Source organism: Setaria viridis, chromosome 9 (assembly GCF_005286985.2).
Source record: "Setaria viridis chromosome 9, Setaria_viridis_v4.0, whole genome shotgun sequence".
Lineage (NCBI taxonomy): Eukaryota > Viridiplantae > Streptophyta > Magnoliopsida > Poales > Poaceae > Setaria > Setaria viridis.
In genome coordinates this window covers 37,957,162-37,972,987 of record NC_048271.2, presented here as the reverse complement: position 1 = coordinate 37,972,987, position 15,826 = coordinate 37,957,162, and the positions used below count along the sequence as shown (strand labels likewise).

The following is a 15,826-nucleotide window of genomic DNA, read 5'->3' as shown; positions in this document are numbered from 1 at the left end:
GGGAGCTTACAGTACTGATAGGCGGAAAATAAATTTAGGGCACACACGTGCTCTGATATTTCAAGTTCGAATAAGATTAAAAACTCATGAGATGAATTCAGAATTCACAAGTACTCCCATCTACAAACATTATCCTCAGCAGAGCATCACAGTCAAGTAGCACATCCCAGAATTACAACTAAACATAGCAAGTTATGAATCTGAAATAGCTAGAATCCGTTATAGCTCAGAAACATAAAGCAAATGAAAAATAATTGTTCTTGACGCAGAGGACAGAAAGTAATAGTCATCTGGACAGCCCTTGGACGTCCTTCAGAAACGGCGAGGGGGGAAGCGGTCCATGAGACTCACAGAGGGGCACTCAAAAGCCATATGGCCACGGCCACCACAGTTGTGGCAGATCATGAAGGCACCAGCCATGCAGTCACGGCTCATATGGCCAACCTGGTTGCAGGCCCGACAGATAATGTCACTGAAGCCGCCGCGGAAGGGAGCACCACCCCCACGGAAGGGTGCTCCGGCTCCACGGAAGGGAGGTGGCCCACCCCGCTCACCCAATGTATCAGACTTGGGGCACTGACGGGCCAAATGGCCAGCAACATTGCACAGGTTGCAAACAGGATCATTGGTGCAGTTGCGAGCAATATGGCCACTCTGCCGACAGTTGTTGCAGGCCTTCTCATTGGTGCATTCCTCACGGAAATGTCCTGGTTTGTAGCAGTTGCTGCAAAGGATCACTTCTCCGGGCGGCACTGGCGGAGCAGTGCAATCTCTTGCAATGTGGCCAGACTTGCCGCAGTTACGGCATATCCCTTCATTTGGGCAGCTGTTAGCCATGTGGCCAGGTTCTTTGCAGTTCCAGCAGGTACCTTTGGAAGAACACTCAGCTGCAATGTGCCTGCAAGAGTTAAAAAAAAAATTACAGTCTAGGTGTATGGCCAGAGTGGGCATGTATGGCTTAAGCTTCAAAGTCATCGTCATCAATCATCTCACAAATAATAAAAACAAAATCAAATCCGAGATAAGGTCTAATGCAATAAGAGCCTAAGACAACAATGATTTGCTTACATATGCATTAAACTTCACTAGAAAAAATGATGCTAGAAGTACCATCCAGGATGACAAGAATATGAAAACAATAACATGAGGTAGAACATGGAGTTTATGCCCCTAGGGGAACATGCACCACTTATCCACACTACTGAGGACGCATATGATGCTCGAGAATAGTTAAACATAACAATAAATCATGAAATAAATTGATACCGCACAAGTTTCTAAGCTAACTTTTTTTTTGTTTTTTTTTTTTTTTTTTTTGGGGGGGGGGGGGGGGGTATTTCCTAGATTTTCAACCTAGGTCCATAAACTCTGAAGTGGGCATCTGAATCAGAGAAAAGTTTTAAGGACCTCAGGTGCACTTCACTCTAATTAAAAGCATGGTATGTAAGTTGCTAGTGAATGAATGACGGATAGACGGAAAAACTTAACACTGACAGCATGTAAGAGCATGAATTTTTGTAAGCAGAACAGCACAGAGTTCTTACCCAGGAAGCCCACAGGTATGGCAGACAGCCACACTAGGACACTCTCTAGCAAAATGCCCAGGACGCTTACAGTTGTTGCACAAATCATTATGAAACCTGCACAATAGAAAGAGAAATAACCAAAGGATACATAACCTTGCAAACTTCTGAATAATTGTATATTGTAATCACACCATTCTTTTCATGACTCATGTCTAACTACAACTCTCGCACAGAGGTTGTATTCCCCTAAACTGTGCAAAAACATGAATTCAATCTAAAACCCCTGTTACCACATTGCGTCATACTTTTCTTTACCAGACCTGCAGACAAACTAGATTGCTACCATGACCTAATACCAAGTGCCCTTTATTTATGCTGCACAAAGTGATTATAACGGATAACTCAAACCATTTACATCTATCTAAATAAAAAACAATTATGGTTATTCTATCACAAGCACAGACTTAAACGTTGTGTGAAACCTGTTAAAATAGCGTTTAGGCCAATATATAATTGACAACGAGAGGAAGCAGTAATGTTTGGATGAACAATGTCAAACACTCGTCCTGTTTGACTTAGGTAAGCTCAAACCTGCTCGAACCCCGGCGGCTGTCCCTCCGATATGGTGCGTCACGGTATGAGGTGCGTTCAGTACGCATCCTGCGGTCCTTCAGCGGCGGGCTGCGGCTGCTCATCACCAAATCTTCCCTCTAAACTCCAAGCTCCAACCAAACTGAACCTCCACGCCAATCACCACCTTCGACACTCCAAAAAACACCACAACCTCTGCTCTTCTACCTTCCTGTCCACAGCAAAACGCCAAAACCAGACTGAGATCCAAGTATCCAACCCTGTGAGTCCCACGACAACCACCAACCTTCACGACGGGCATGCTCAAGTTCCAACAGTAGGTCACACGACTCACTCGATACCCTACTCCTACCACCCTCGCTCGAGTCATAACATCATGCAAGCGCCTTCTAGTCTTGAGTCTCCTCCCACAAAATATCCTATTTTTCCAACACTACAACATGCCGTCAGATTTTACTATATTTCTTCCGTAATTCCTCCGGCTCTACCATCACACACGGCGATTCCTTCCCGAATAATGCTTCTGCAATTCCATACCACTCCCATCGAAAAAAAAATCACCTTTGCAATCCTCTACGCACGAACAGACACGCGTCCGGGAAAGAAACCTAGGGCCGCGAAACTACTTAGGCGATAACAGCGAAAGGAGCCGCAGGCCTGCATCTAATCCACTAATAAAGGCAAAACAACGGCAATAGGTCTTGCCGCAGGATTCAATTCCTCCCGCGCATACTATGGACGCAAGCGAAATCGACCGAGGCTAGGGCTTACCGAGAGGAGGACGGATCTCCAGCAGCGCGACGCAGGAGTAGGAGGAAAGATTCAACGCAGAGGGTGCTCCGGAGCAGGTCGCCGGAGGAGCACGGCGGCGGCGTCGGAGGCGAGTCCGGATTGGGGGATTGGTCCGAACGGAGCGTGCGACCCGGTCGAGAAGAAGGCGCAGATCCAGGACATAAAGAGAGCGCACGTGTTTTTCCGACCGTCCGATCGACATTCAACGATCCAACGAAAGCGGCCGCTTGTGCGAAGAGTTAACAAGTACTAAACGGGCCCCGAAAACTCTAAAAACGGCCCCGAAAACAGTAAGTAGCTCTTGGGCTTTGGGCTTCCGGCAGCCAGTTTGCTACGGTTCTGTTTGGTTGGCTGCTTATTCTAGCCTGGCTGCATAGTCAGGCTCCCATCGAAGACCGAGCGTAGCTCGGGTGGCCCGTCCGGTTCGGTTCGATCGAGACCTAGGTGCTTCACGGGGTTTTTTCCGATTGCGCTTATTTTAGTACACACGCGTAAGTAGTATTACACGTTCCTGTGCACTGGAGGTCTAAACCTCCCAATATCTTCCATAAGCATATGTATAAACGCGCACGCGTGTTTATACGTGTAGTGTGAGTGTGGAGTGTGTTGATTGTGTGCGTCCTTCTTATTTTAAATCAGGCTCCTCTAAAAAGGACAGTCATGTTAATTTAAACCTCTCCAGTGCAATGCAATTCGCATTACTGATCATTCTAAGTTTGGCTAGCATAAGATTGTGTTTAGTTGGTTGTACAATTTATTAAAATAAATTTATACAAGTCACGGGTGAAGTTACCACCCTATTTCACCTTCCCTCTTCTCCATCAAATCGGTTGCTTTGTCTCTGCCACCACCACCACGCTCAACTCCTCCGCCACCACCACGCACGGCTCCCCCAAAGCAAGCTCCGCCACGCAGGGGCGCTGCCGCCCGGGCGGGCGAGGTCGTGCCTCGGGGCCGGAGGCGGCATCGTGGGCGAGCCCCTCCGCCATGTGGGCCACCGCCAGCCGTGCGGGCCGTTGGTGCCGCGAGAGCCTCCGCCGCGGGGGCCGCCGGCGCCCGCGTAGGAGAGCCCCTCTGCCGTGCGGGCCGCCACCAGCTGCGCGAGTGAGCTCCGTCGTGAGGGCCGTCGCCGGCCTCTCAGGCGAGCCCCTCCATCGTGCGAGCCGCTGCCGGCTGTGCGGGCGAGCCTCCACGCTGGGCTCCGCCGGCCGTGCGGGCCTTAGCCGGCCAAGCGCGCCACCTTGCGGGCCCTATCGGTCGTACACCGCCATGCGGTGCCCGCCGACCGTACGTCGTCGCTGCGCCATGCCAGTGGAGAACATGCACTTACCGGGGGGTGAGGGGATGGGTGCGGTTGGGTTGTGCAAGCCTGGCTTGCTGGGGATGGAAGATCTCCACGTTTATCTCTGGTTTGGCTATGGGGGCTTGGGGTATTTTGCAGTTTATCACATGTTACATGGGATGTTTGATACTAATTAGAAGAATTAAACATAGTCTAATTATAAAATTAATTGCACAGATGGAGTATAATTCGCGAGACGAATCTATTAAGCCCAATAGTCCATGATTTGACAATATGGTGCTACAGTAACCATTTGCTAATGATGGATTAATTAGCCTTAATAGATTCGTCTCGCGAATTAGACTCCATCTGTGCAATTAGTTTTGTAATTAGCTCATGTTTAGTCCTTCTAATTAGTATCCGAACATCCGATGTGACCCTGCTAAAGTGTAGTATATCGTATCAAATACCCCCTTAGTTACATTGGTGGAGCCTGGCTACAGGACCTAACCAGGCAACCAAAAATGGTCTGGGTGGCTTCCGGGAGCCGCTAGCCCTTAGTCAAGCAATCAAACACACCCTATATGGCTTTCGGTGTTTGAGACCCGTGCAAGAAGTTTAGTTCATTGGATCTCCCCAACCCTAGACCCTGTCCATGCCCTGCCCTCTTCTCCCGGTCGCCGCCCTGCCGACGTGCTTCACGGTCACCCCAACCATGCGTCGAGCGCCGCCATCCCTGGGGCACGTCGGCCTTCACGGCCCCCCTCCCCATGCCCGGGCGCCGCCGCCCCTGGCCGCACGAGCTCCGCGCGTGCCCCTTGGACACACCGCCTTCATGAGGTTGAGGAAAAAGCTGCTTTAAGATTGAGGAAGATACAAATTTTTTTGAATGTTGATCCTTATTTGAAAAAATGTTGAACCCGATTTGTACAAATGTTGAAGTAGGAGGTGAAAGATGTTGAAAGTAGTTGTTTTTTCAAAAATATTGAATGTACTGTTTCTAAATGTTAATCTATTTCTCATAAAACGTTGAATTTATTTTGCTATAAGTTGAGCCTGTTAGTTGGACATGGGCTTTTAAGCCAGGTTGTTTATCCAGCACAAGCTACATGGGAGCCCCCACAGAGATGCCTCTCGCCGGGTGCACCAGCGGCGGTGACGGCGGCGCGGCGGCGGCTTGGACGCCGCCGTTCTGCACCATCGTGGCGGCCGACACGTCCGACTTCTCCTACCTCTCCTGCCCGCGCTGCGAACTCGCGCTCCCGGACGGCGCCGCCTCCTGCTTCGCCTGCGGCAGCGTACAACCCGCCCCGGCCCGCGTCTACCGCCTGCTCCTCTCCCTCGCCACGCACGACCGCGTCGTCCCCGTCGTCCTCTTCGATCGCGCCGCGCGCACCCTGATGGGCTGCCCCGCCGACAACCTCGCGCGCTTCTTCGCCGCCCACCCGGGCTCGGCCTGCGCCGCCGCGGATGCCCTGCGCGGGGAGATGTGCCGGGTGGTGCTGCGCGCGCCTACCAGGAACAAAAGGAGCGCCGGCGCCGGAGACGAGCGATTGCGCGCCGTCTCCATCGTCCCGCTTCGCGACGGGTTCCGCCCGGTCGTGGACACCCTCAGGACGCTGTACGCGCGCGGCTGATGCTTCCCGTTGCCATGGTGCCACCATGGCACACCATGGCGTTAGGATCTAGAGGTTGGGACCCGTTCTGTTCGACGAAATGCTTGGTTTGCAATGGCAATACATGAACAGTTGCACAGCGGCACAGGCATTTCAACTACGACGCATTCTACTGTAAGTTATAGCTTATTGGTAAACTCTCTTTTTGTCTCAGGTTATAAACCAACTTTCAAGTGCATTCCTTGTCTGATTAAATCGCTAGCTTCGTCTCCCTAACATTAGTCCCAGCAAGTACCAGGTCTTCTTCAGATTTGAGCAAATATGATATAAGATTATTTGAGCGCCTAGACAAGAACATTTGGAAATCATTGTTGCAACATTCTTAATTTTGGAAGTAGTTTAGCTTGTTTGTCTAGGTGTGGGCAAAAACTTTTTACTTCCCGCATGGCTCATGTTTTTAACCCATCTCACTGAAATATATTATATGCATCTGAACTTGCATTTGCATCCAAGACTTGCAATGCTACTTTAAGTTCTGCAGTCCTAGCTCTGCTCTGATTTCTTGTCAGCCATTTGCCATTTCAATTAACGCCATGAATCCACAATGGTACAGTTGTGTGCAGTGGCTCTGATAAGATTACCGTGAGATCAAATCATACTTTCCTACTGTTCCCTTGCTTCTCTGATAGGATTTTCGTGAAAGATCTAATCAAAGTTCCGTGTTCTCCCAGACATATAATAAGAAGAGGTTCAAATGTTCAAAGAAAACTGAAACTGAAATCCAGAACCGACATTACTTTGTTGACTATTCTTTGCTCAAGTCCTTATCAGACTTTCAGGGCGAGGGCAAGAGGAGAGAAATGTGTCAACACAAGTGAGCAGGCATACATAATGGCAAGTCATTAAGTCGATTTAGCGCTCACTTTTATCAATCAGAAAGAAAAAAAATGTGTGACAGGTCGACCACTGAATAGATACCCAATCTCCGAGAAAGACTATGCACAAACTGATGAACTGTGATCCCTTGAGGCTACATGTCTGCCTCTTTCGATAACTCTATGCAATAGTGAATGGTAATTTGAGGTCAACATTACTGAGAAATTTCTCTTGAAACTGAAAATGTGGGAGTTTAGGTAGGAATTTTCACATTATTTTCTTTCCACGAAGGAATCATGTGCTATATTTCAACATGTAGATGGGCTGTGTTTTTCCTCTGTTTGACATTTTATTCATTAGTGTCGGCAAGTGAAGCCCAACTGTGGGGGGGGGGGGGGGGGGGGGGGGGGGGGGGGTGTTTCCGGTGTTCTGCTGTATATGCCAAGTACCATGTAGGGGCCCCAAGTATTATTTATGAAAGATGCATATACCATATAGCTTATATATACCTATAATTGTTGCTCAATATTATGAACATTTTTAGCATGGGTCCACAAAAAATTCATTAGGTTCGGTTGTTCATAGGTCCATCTGATTTCGTTCTGAATTCTGAATGTTGCAGGAGCAGTGTCCACATGGACGCATCTACAGGAAGCTAGATTCTCTAGATCAGCCCTCCTATCATTTTAATCCAGTAGGCAAGCCATGCAGTTTAAACAACATTCCAGAAAACTTTCTTCACCGGTTACCATCTGCAAAAGAGATGCTGTTCAACAGTAGATAGTAGTAAACCTTAAAGAAAGAGGCTACCGAAAGGCACAATTTTTGTTTTAACAGTTATCTTGTTTCAGCAGTGCGGATTGTAGAATCAAGTGTGATCGGTCCAATTCAGATATTGTCCCCGGCAACCTACCGAGGGGGGAGCCCGAGGTAGTGTTTAGTGCGTGGAGCTCGCTGAGATCAGGAACTTGAAGGTAAACACAAACATACGATTTAGACAGATTTGGACTGCTAGATTGCGTAATACTCTACATCCTGTATGTTGGTTAGATTGAATTGCTTTGGAGGGGTCCTTGCCTCACCTTATATTGTCGGGGGCAGGGTTAAGTTGGTTGTTTACAAGAATACTAATCAGATTTGACTAGATGAGTCCTACTCTAATTGCTACAAGTAGTTTTCCTAATCCTCGACTAGTTCCCATCTTGCCACGTAGATTACACCGTCTTGCACCGTAGCCTGCATGTCTGACACGTCTCAGTGTCCAGCCCTATATCTAGGACTATCCAAATCTTCTGGTGGACCCATATATGTATGTACGACAAGCCCCTGAGTATTTTTTTAGTCAAATGCAGCAGTTCCAAGTATTTTTGTAGACCTTACCAACTAGTTTTGGTGTTCTTCGAGTACTCCATCGTGTTGAGTTCTTAAATGTACCCCAGTACTGCCATGCGGCTAGAATGTGCTCAAGCCTTATTTAACTTGATCTTGAATCTTCAATCTTGAATTTTTATATGGAAGTGCGATGAAAGTCGCACTCCATATGGAGTGAGCTTTAGGTTGAATCGAAGAATTATGCTGAGGGTCAATCTGCATCATTTTTCCCTTAAAATCTAGAGAAAAACTTTTTAGCCGATGGGCACGTCAGCCCCTGAGCCGTTACACGACTAGTTTGGTGGGTATAACGATCAACCTTTAGTCAACGTGATCATCCATCAACAGTAACCTTATCTCTTCTGAAAATACTGGTAACTGCTAATCAGATGCGAAATCTTCGAGTCCATTAAAACTTGAATATTCCTTTATTCCCGATGCTATTATTGTGCCGCGGTTATAAATAACGGACAAAAGCATCCCTTCCATTTTACCTTTGCATTCTGTCCTTTCATCTTTCGCATTGCAGCCCTAGTGCTGCCGCTGCCTGATCATCGAGCGCTAGCGCCCCCCCTCACACACACACACCACTTAGCCCTCGAGCGTATGCGAAGGAAGACCCTCATGGCAAAAAGGATGGGGAAGAAGGCAGCTGCCACCAAGGCGGTGGAAGGCGGGAAGAAGAAGGTAGACAAGAAGAAGGAGATGCAACTCCCTGCCCCAAGTATGGAAAGACAGATCAAACTGCTTCGCTGACTCCAGCATGTGCCTGGAGGAGGAAGACATTAAGGTGTTGGTGGCGGCCAACCTTCTCCAAGGAAAAGATGTCATCAACTGGAGACTTGCCTTCAGCAAACCCTGGCCAATGGAGGACTACCCGGAAGAAATGGTAATCTTTGCGCACTTCATTGAGCAAGGTCTGGCTTTACCTACATCAGATTTCTTCTAGGGCCTGCTAGATTATTACAAGTTGGAACTAGTCCACTTGAACCCCAACAGCATTTTGCACGCCGCAATCTTTGTGTATTTGTGCGAAGCCTTCTTGGGGATATAGTCCCACTTCCAGTTGTTCCGGAAGTTCTTCCGTGTGAAGCCACAGCCGAAGATGCAGCACACTGAAGTAGTCGGTGGGGCTAGAATTCAGATGAGAGAGAAGCTCAAGGGCCTTTACTTGGACTATGAGCTCATTGACTCACATTATGGATGGAAAGAGAAGTGGCTCTATATCGGCAACCACGACTTCAAGCTCCCCAAGGTGACAGGGCACCGTCCTATCTGGAATAATAGGTGGCTGGACGAGCCAAACCATGGAGACTGCTTGCAGCTACCTGAACTTCTAGACCAAATAGCCAAGTTCAAGCAACAGGGGTTAACAGGAGTCGGGGTAGCCTTCAGCTTCATGACGAGGTGAGTTCAACCCCTGCAACTGCGGTGCACCTGGGGCTATGACTACTCAGGTGTCAATGACCCGTCTAGGATGTCACCGAAAGAACTTAGTGTGGTTGAGGTTATAGTGCAGTTGAGGCGCCTGTTCAAAAATGCGAGTGAAATCCCAACGATTGTGCGAGAGTTTTGCACTGCCAACCCACCAAGAATTCTAAGTACCATGGCCGCAGCCCCTGAGTACTCATTTTGGTAATTTTTAACGTACTGAATTGTCTGCCTATGCAGGAAGACGTACACTTGTATTGCTCCCCTCCTCCTCCTCCTGATGCAGAAGACATTGACGTTGCTCCTCGCCTTCATACAATAGCGAGCGTGACTGAAGTCATAGAGGAGGAAGAAAAAGAAATTGAGTCCTTTAGCAGCTCTGACTCTGAAGTTACAGAGGAGTTCGTGATCAAGGCCTGGCTGTCTGACAAGGTTGGGTCATCCTCCGGGTCATCAAAACGTGCAGCTGAAGATGATTTGGAGGCTGCGCTGGCTCCGTCGCCAAGGAAGAAGCGGACCATCGCTGGGAAGTGTGCCGTGAAGAAGCTGCTCACTGCCGAAGACGTACCTCCAGCGATAATAACCTTTGAGGAAGGGCAAAATCCTGAGGGTCGAGTACTAGTAAGTAAATCCAATACCGCCATGTCTACTCAATATGGTCATGGTGGTTTGCAGGTAGTCGGGGAGGTGGCCGAGGCGGAGGGGATGACTACTGAAGTCGTATAACAGCAGCTGCTAGTAACAGAGGAGGTCATCGAGATTGAAGATGATCCAAAACTGAAAGCATCTTGGCCCCTAACTTGTGTTTTGATAATTAATGACGACCTTTGTGGACTAACAATTTCATTGAGAATATGAGTATAGGTTAGTCCCGGAATTGAATTCAGCTTCAAAGGATGCTATGGTGATAGTTTGGATGGTTTGCACCTTGGAAAGCTCAAGGCAAAGGTATATGGTAGGGTTTTCTATTTTTACCGGTCAAGAGGTGCTTAGCGGATGTAAATTGACCGGATTAATAGCCTAGATAGTCGTACTATCAAGAGGGGTCAATTTCATTTGCTTGATGGTTCTATAGTGCCACTTTGCTCAAATAATTGCATTGCATGCATATGGACTAACATAGTTTGAGAAAGTAAAAGAGTTGAGAAGAAAAAGATGATCTAGAAGAGTGCTGACTGTATAAAGGCGGACGGTCCGTGCCTTAGAGGCGGACGGTCATGCTAACTTAGACAAAGACATATTTTTGGGCTTAGGGGCATTTATTAGAGGCGGACTGCCCGCAGGTGTTTGAGCGGACTATCCGCAGTTTAGAAGCTCGAACTGACCGCGATGAAAGGTATACCGCGGACGGTTCAACCCTATAAGGGCGGACGGTCCGCCACCTCTATAACGGCACAGTCTGACATGCATTACATGCTGTAGTAGCCGATGTTGGAGGTATGCCCTGGAGGCAATCATAGAGATGATGATATCCCATTGTATCCATGATTTATATTGTGTTCCTTGAATATCCATTAAAGGCTACTTGAATTAATTTGCAATTATGTGAATTGTGTGTGAAACTCTTTACTTGTATGGTTATTCTAAAAGTTGTCCCTAGTCGGAGTTCATATGAGGACACACATGAATATTAGACTAGCACATGTATTAGTTGATGATTGTTTCACAAGTCATGGATATGGAGATGTCAAACTAATAATGTGGGCACATGTAGAGACATGTGCTAGGACTGACCCAACGCGAATTACATAGTTCTCTCTTTACACAACGTGTACGCTTTGTCCTTAGACCTGAGATTGTCGTATGTACTCAAGATGTGGATTGACTTGCTTAGAGGCTATCAAACGCTACACCGTAACTAGGTAATTATAAAGGTAGCTTTCGGGTTTGTCAAGAAGCATGCTGTGAGGCATGGTCAGTCAAGATGGAATTTGCCCCTCTCTACTTGAGAGAGATATCTCTGGGCCCCTCGAATGATTGGATCCGGAAATGCATGGCCATGCTACGTGAGGTTAAGAGTTAACCTAGAGAGGGATTTCGAATCACAAGATCGAGAAAGAGAGGTCGGCTTGAAGCTCGACCAAATATCATGAGGAAAAGGGAATAGCATGAACGTGATGTTATGATGGTTCGTCTGATATGATCTTCGTGTGCGCATAGGAGTTGGCACGTCTTGCTAGAGGCCGTTACTAATTATTGGCCGAGTAGGAGTACTCGTGCCATGTCTTTGCGTATATGAACCTATAGGATCGCACACTTAAGGGGCTGGAAGCCCAATGAGGATACGATCCAAATTGGACCAGGTTTGGGAGTACTAACGGGCCTTGGACCTATAGGCCCGTCAGGGACCCCTATATATTGAGGGGTGAGGGCGGCTTAGGGTTTCACCCCTTTTTTGGCTGAACCTCAGCCGCGTCCCCCACGCCCTCGCCTTGTTGCACTCGCGGACCTAGCAGTTCGGCTTGCAACGCTTCCTCCCCGTACGTGTGGATACCTTGGAGATGTTGCATCTGCAGCACTTGGACGAGCCGACGAGGAGCTTGATGAGCTGCCGCGCGAAGAGGACACTGCTGCATGGACGAGTTGCTGAGGAGCTGCTGGATGTGGACGTGTTCGACTACACTGCGGCGACGTGTGATCGACTACACTACCCCGACGCGCTTCATCAACTTCCGCATCTGCGTGTCTAGTGGTAATCCCGTGATCCATATACGACAGTTTTTCTGGTTTACGCAGTAGAAAATTTTGTTTTGTGCTAGCGTAGTCTACCTCGTATCCCTTCAGTCGTTGGACTTGAACGGCAGACGGTCTGGCCCCTATGAGGCGGACGGTCTGCCAGTCCCCAGTTTTCACGAGTTTGTAATCCAACGGCTAGTTTTGGAAGAAGGGGCTATATATACTTCACCCCCGAGCATGGGTGAGGTCTCTTGGCACTTTGAAAAGCTTTGCTGGCATTCTTGAGCCTTCTTCCACCTCTCACTCACTCACTTTGCTTAAAGATTGCATTCTTGTGAGATTGAGATCATCCTAGTGCATTGCATCAAGAGTTTGAGCTTTGTGGCACTAGGGAGTCTTCAAGCAAGCGTCATTTGCTTGTTACTCTTGGAGGTTGCCGCCTCCTAGATGGCTTGGAGGCTGTGGAGCCATTGAGCCCTTCAAGGAGGATTGTAAAGGAGCTCCGGCTATTCTTGTGAGGGGTTTGTACTCACCTCGCCGAAGCGGTGAAGAGCAACATTAGTGGAATCGAGGTTTGGAGAGGTTCTTTGATTCAAGCTGGCTCAAACATCAAGCGGTGTCTTGATAGAGGAGCGGTTCAAGCATTGAATCCACCTCAACATGGATTAGGGGTGATCGGCAAGTCATCGACACCACGGGAAAAATTCATCTCTTGTGTTCGGTCTTCTCTTTGCTCAATCTCTTTATTGCAATTTACTTTGAGCAAATACATTCCTAGAGTTTGAATTATACCTTGTCACCCTAGGTTGCAAACCCTCGCCTAGTTATAGAGTAGTTAGAAATATTTTTTCTCTTGTGTTACTAATTAAATTTCTATAGTGCTGTGATTTTAGTTGAAACCGCCTATTCACCCCTCCTCTAGTCGGTATCCTAGATCCTACAAGAACCCCTCGTTGCTAGGGCGAACCCTGGCAGCACAAGGACTACGCAAGGAATAGAGGCGGCTTTGAGAGCTAGCGAGGATCGCCCGGCAACCCAACAAGCCGCGCTAAAGAAGTCGTCTCCAACCATCAAGCCACTGCGCTTATCAGGGGACCCCTCGCTGAAGTTGAGGGGATCCTCAAAGTAAGTATTGGTACTCCATTTGAGTACTAATTAAAGCTTGTTATCAACTTTTTATATGTCTCTGACAACTTATCTTATGTATGGAGCTTGGAGGTCCAAGCCCGAAGCATGTGACTGATGGCAGTAGCCACTCAGTCCAGGACATCGCTCCTACACCAACAAGTCTGCCGCCAAAGGAACAACCTGCGGCGGCAACAAATCCTGGTGGCGTATCACTTATAGCTGCATCAATGCAGAACATGATTTCTTCGCTGACTGATGCTATGGTGCCAGCCCCCGAGCAACCAATGCTTGTGGCCGCGGTGTCAACTACCTCTGGCACCGTGGCTACTCTTGCAGCCCCTGAGTCAGAGGTAGAGACTGAAGCCGCAGAGGTGATGAGAGTTGTGGCGGCCATCCCACCTTCTGAGCCGAGCCCGTCGACCAGCTGTGCCATGGTTCCGCTCAATGCAGCAGATGCTGAAACACATTAGGAGCCATTAGCAGTTGGCGAGATTAATATTGAAGACATCCAACTGATCGACGACCCACTACTTGACATAGATATGGAGGTCGAGATGAGGGTAATGTACCGCCGTGTAGGTGCATATGCAGCGGTAAGCTTTTGATCCCCATTGATTCCATAACTTGAAATCGGTACCCGTATCGTGACACGAGTGCTTGTTCTGTTGTGCAGGATGTAATCAAGCACTCCCGGAGAAAACCTCAGATGCTCCAGGGCCACGGGGACACAATAATCTGTACTGAGGTACTTGCCAAGGAGCTTGCGAAGGAGAGGGGGTACTCCTCTCGGCCGTTGATGAAGTACGACGGACAATCCGTCGAGTACCGAAACAATGTCCAGCAGTTCGAGAAGAAGAAGGACCGTCTCAGGAAACGCAACAAATCTCTGAAGCAGCAACTGAGAGGTAATTGGTCTTCTCCCTTAGTCTTCGAGTACTAATTCCACTTTGTGATGCTGAATTTCCTTTGAATTATTCCTGCAGTGCTCGAGAAGACAAAAGAAGATCTCCAGGGTCGAGTTGTTGATTGGCAGAACTCCTACTATCAGGTGACGGACTATCACGATAAGTTATCTACGCTATATGAAAACCTGGACCATCACCTTCAGAAGAAGAAGAAGATGCGCAAGGATGGGGAGGTCGACTTGGTCAACACCATGAAGACCCTCCAGGAGCGCGAGGCCGAGCTTGAGGCTACGAAGCTTGCTCTAAAGTAACTATCCGAAGTAGCTCAGCCTATTGCGGACATGGTGGAGCCCCCAGCTAAAGGTGTGGAGCCCCGCCCTTTGTCTGAGATACTCAAGGAGGTGCCAGCAAAGTTCACCAGCTACGTCCAGAAGATAGCGGAGTCGATCTCGAAGCAGCTGCTAGCCTGAAGTCCTTCTACCTGCAGGCGGACCTAGCTCCTATTGCGGAAGGGATAACAGAGGACTGCTCTGATGAGCTCTTCCAGCAGTACCTGCAGGAGATGGACCCTATCGCAAAGGAAGTAGCTAGTCATTTAGACCTTGAGTAGTCGTTGTAAAAAGTAAACATTAGTTCTTTATAATATAAACATGGTATGAATGAAATGTAAATATTTCTAAGTCTTGTTGCAATTTTTAATTCTTTCAACTTGTTATTTTAGTGCATCTTATGAACTACCATGATGATTGCTCGTACGAGTTGTAAGTGTCTGCGCAGAAGGCTACTCTGATGTGTCTCTTCAGATACACGATGTAGAGTACTTTTAGGATGCTACTCCTTTCTGCGGAGTACGAGTACTCGAGGCATATAGGTAGTCAGACCCCTTAGGCGAGTACGCTCTTCAAGATTTCTTCGACTGGAGCCTATCTTTACAACCTCTCTGGGTTGTTCTGATGTTGTGCTCTTGAAACCTTGGAACTGCAGAACTTGTTATTACAAGCTGCGACTAGACAAAAATATCTCGGGTAGTTTAAATAACTCCCGAAGTGCTGACGACTCCTTCTCTGCAAGTTTCTAGGGAACAGACTTATCTTAGTGAGTTGAATAACTCACGAATTTTGTTGCAAACTTGTCTTTGCAAGCCGCGTTTGGACAATTTTATCCGATGAGTTGAATAACTCGAAAGATTCTTTGCAGTCTTGTTATTACAAGCCGCATGTAGGCACTTTTACTCTACAAGCTGAATAGCTTTGAACAGACTTGTTATTACAAGCTGCAGATTGGGCGATATTGCCAGGAAGCTAAATAGCTCTAGGAACTTGCTTTTGCAAGCCGTAATCAGGCAGAAATAAGTAGTCGTTTTACGATAAAAAATAAGTCTGCTTTATTAAATTGTAAGTCTACAGGTAGGGCTGATGGCTAATTTACATGAATATGTAAACTAAGGATAAAATTGACAGAGTTGCTCGATATTCCACGAGTTGTCGACATCTTCACCAGAGAGGTGTTGGAGCCTATACGACCCAGGTCTAGTGACCTTGGACATGATGAATGGACCCTCCCATGGCAAGTTTAGCTTGTGCAGTCCCTTGGCGTCTTGGATACGCTTGAGGACCATATCGCCTATATTGA

The 15,826-nt window shown here is 47.8% G+C and overlaps 3 protein-coding genes across 4 annotated transcripts; 2 read left to right on the top strand and 1 right to left on the bottom strand.

Moving 5' to 3' along the window:
• Positions 1-53: 53 nt before the first annotated feature.
• On the bottom strand, positions 54-3,056 carry LOC117840009 (uncharacterized). Of its 2 annotated transcripts, XM_034720461.2 has the most exons (4): positions 2,889-3,049; positions 2,118-2,328; positions 1,545-1,640; positions 54-898 (listed from the first exon to the last, which is right to left on the bottom strand). In XM_034720461.2, exons 2-4 carry the CDS (start codon positions 2,219-2,221, stop codon positions 313-315), a joined length of 786 nt encoding a protein of 261 aa, XP_034576352.1. In that variant the 5' UTR covers positions 2,222-2,328; positions 2,889-3,049; the 3' UTR covers positions 54-312. The 2 variants fall into 2 exon arrangements, with proteins under 2 accessions (XP_034576352.1, XP_072146751.1); XM_072290650.1 differs by lacking the exon at positions 2,118-2,328 and having other exon boundaries at positions 2,889-3,056.
• Positions 3,057-5,230: 2,174 nt separating this feature from the next.
• On the top strand, positions 5,231-5,946 carry LOC117840010 (uncharacterized). Its single transcript, XM_034720465.2, has one exon. The coding sequence runs from the start codon at positions 5,301-5,303 to the stop codon at positions 5,826-5,828; it is 528 nt and encodes a 175-aa protein (XP_034576356.1). The 5' UTR covers positions 5,231-5,300; the 3' UTR covers positions 5,829-5,946.
• Positions 5,947-7,123: 1,177 nt separating this feature from the next.
• Positions 7,124-14,886, top strand: LOC117840011 (uncharacterized). Its single transcript, XM_072291192.1, has 3 exons — positions 7,124-13,882; positions 13,963-14,194; positions 14,273-14,886. The coding sequence occupies exons 1-3, from the start codon at positions 13,832-13,834 to the stop codon at positions 14,503-14,505; spliced, it is 516 nt and encodes a 171-aa protein (XP_072147293.1). The 5' UTR covers positions 7,124-13,831; the 3' UTR covers positions 14,506-14,886.
• The last annotated feature ends 940 nt before the right edge of the window (positions 14,887-15,826 follow it).

Bases quoted from the DNA above. Each gene is read 5' to 3' on its own strand.
- LOC117840010 (XM_034720465.2), top strand. From the start codon at position 5,301: ATGGGAGCCCCCACAGAGATGCCTCTCGCCGGGTGCACCAGCGGCGGT.
- LOC117840009 (XM_034720461.2), bottom strand. From the start codon at position 2,221: ATGAGCAGCCGCAGCCCGCCGCTGAAGGACCGCAGGATGCGTACTGAA. The intron at 1,641-2,117 runs GTTTGAGCTTAC...TCTATTGTGCAG, and splicing joins AGCCGCCGGGGTTCGAGCAG to GTTTCATAATGATTTGTGCA. The intron at 899-1,544 runs GTAAGAACTCTG...TAACTCTTGCAG, and splicing joins CATACCTGTGGGCTTCCTGG to GCACATTGCAGCTGAGTGTT.
- LOC117840011 (XM_072291192.1), top strand. From the start codon at position 13,832: ATGGAGGTCGAGATGAGGGTAATGTACCGCCGTGTAGGTGCATATGCA. The intron at 13,883-13,962 runs GTAAGCTTTTGA...TCTGTTGTGCAG, and splicing joins GTGTAGGTGCATATGCAGCG to GATGTAATCAAGCACTCCCG. The intron at 14,195-14,272 runs GTAATTGGTCTT...TTATTCCTGCAG, and splicing joins TCTGAAGCAGCAACTGAGAG to TGCTCGAGAAGACAAAAGAA.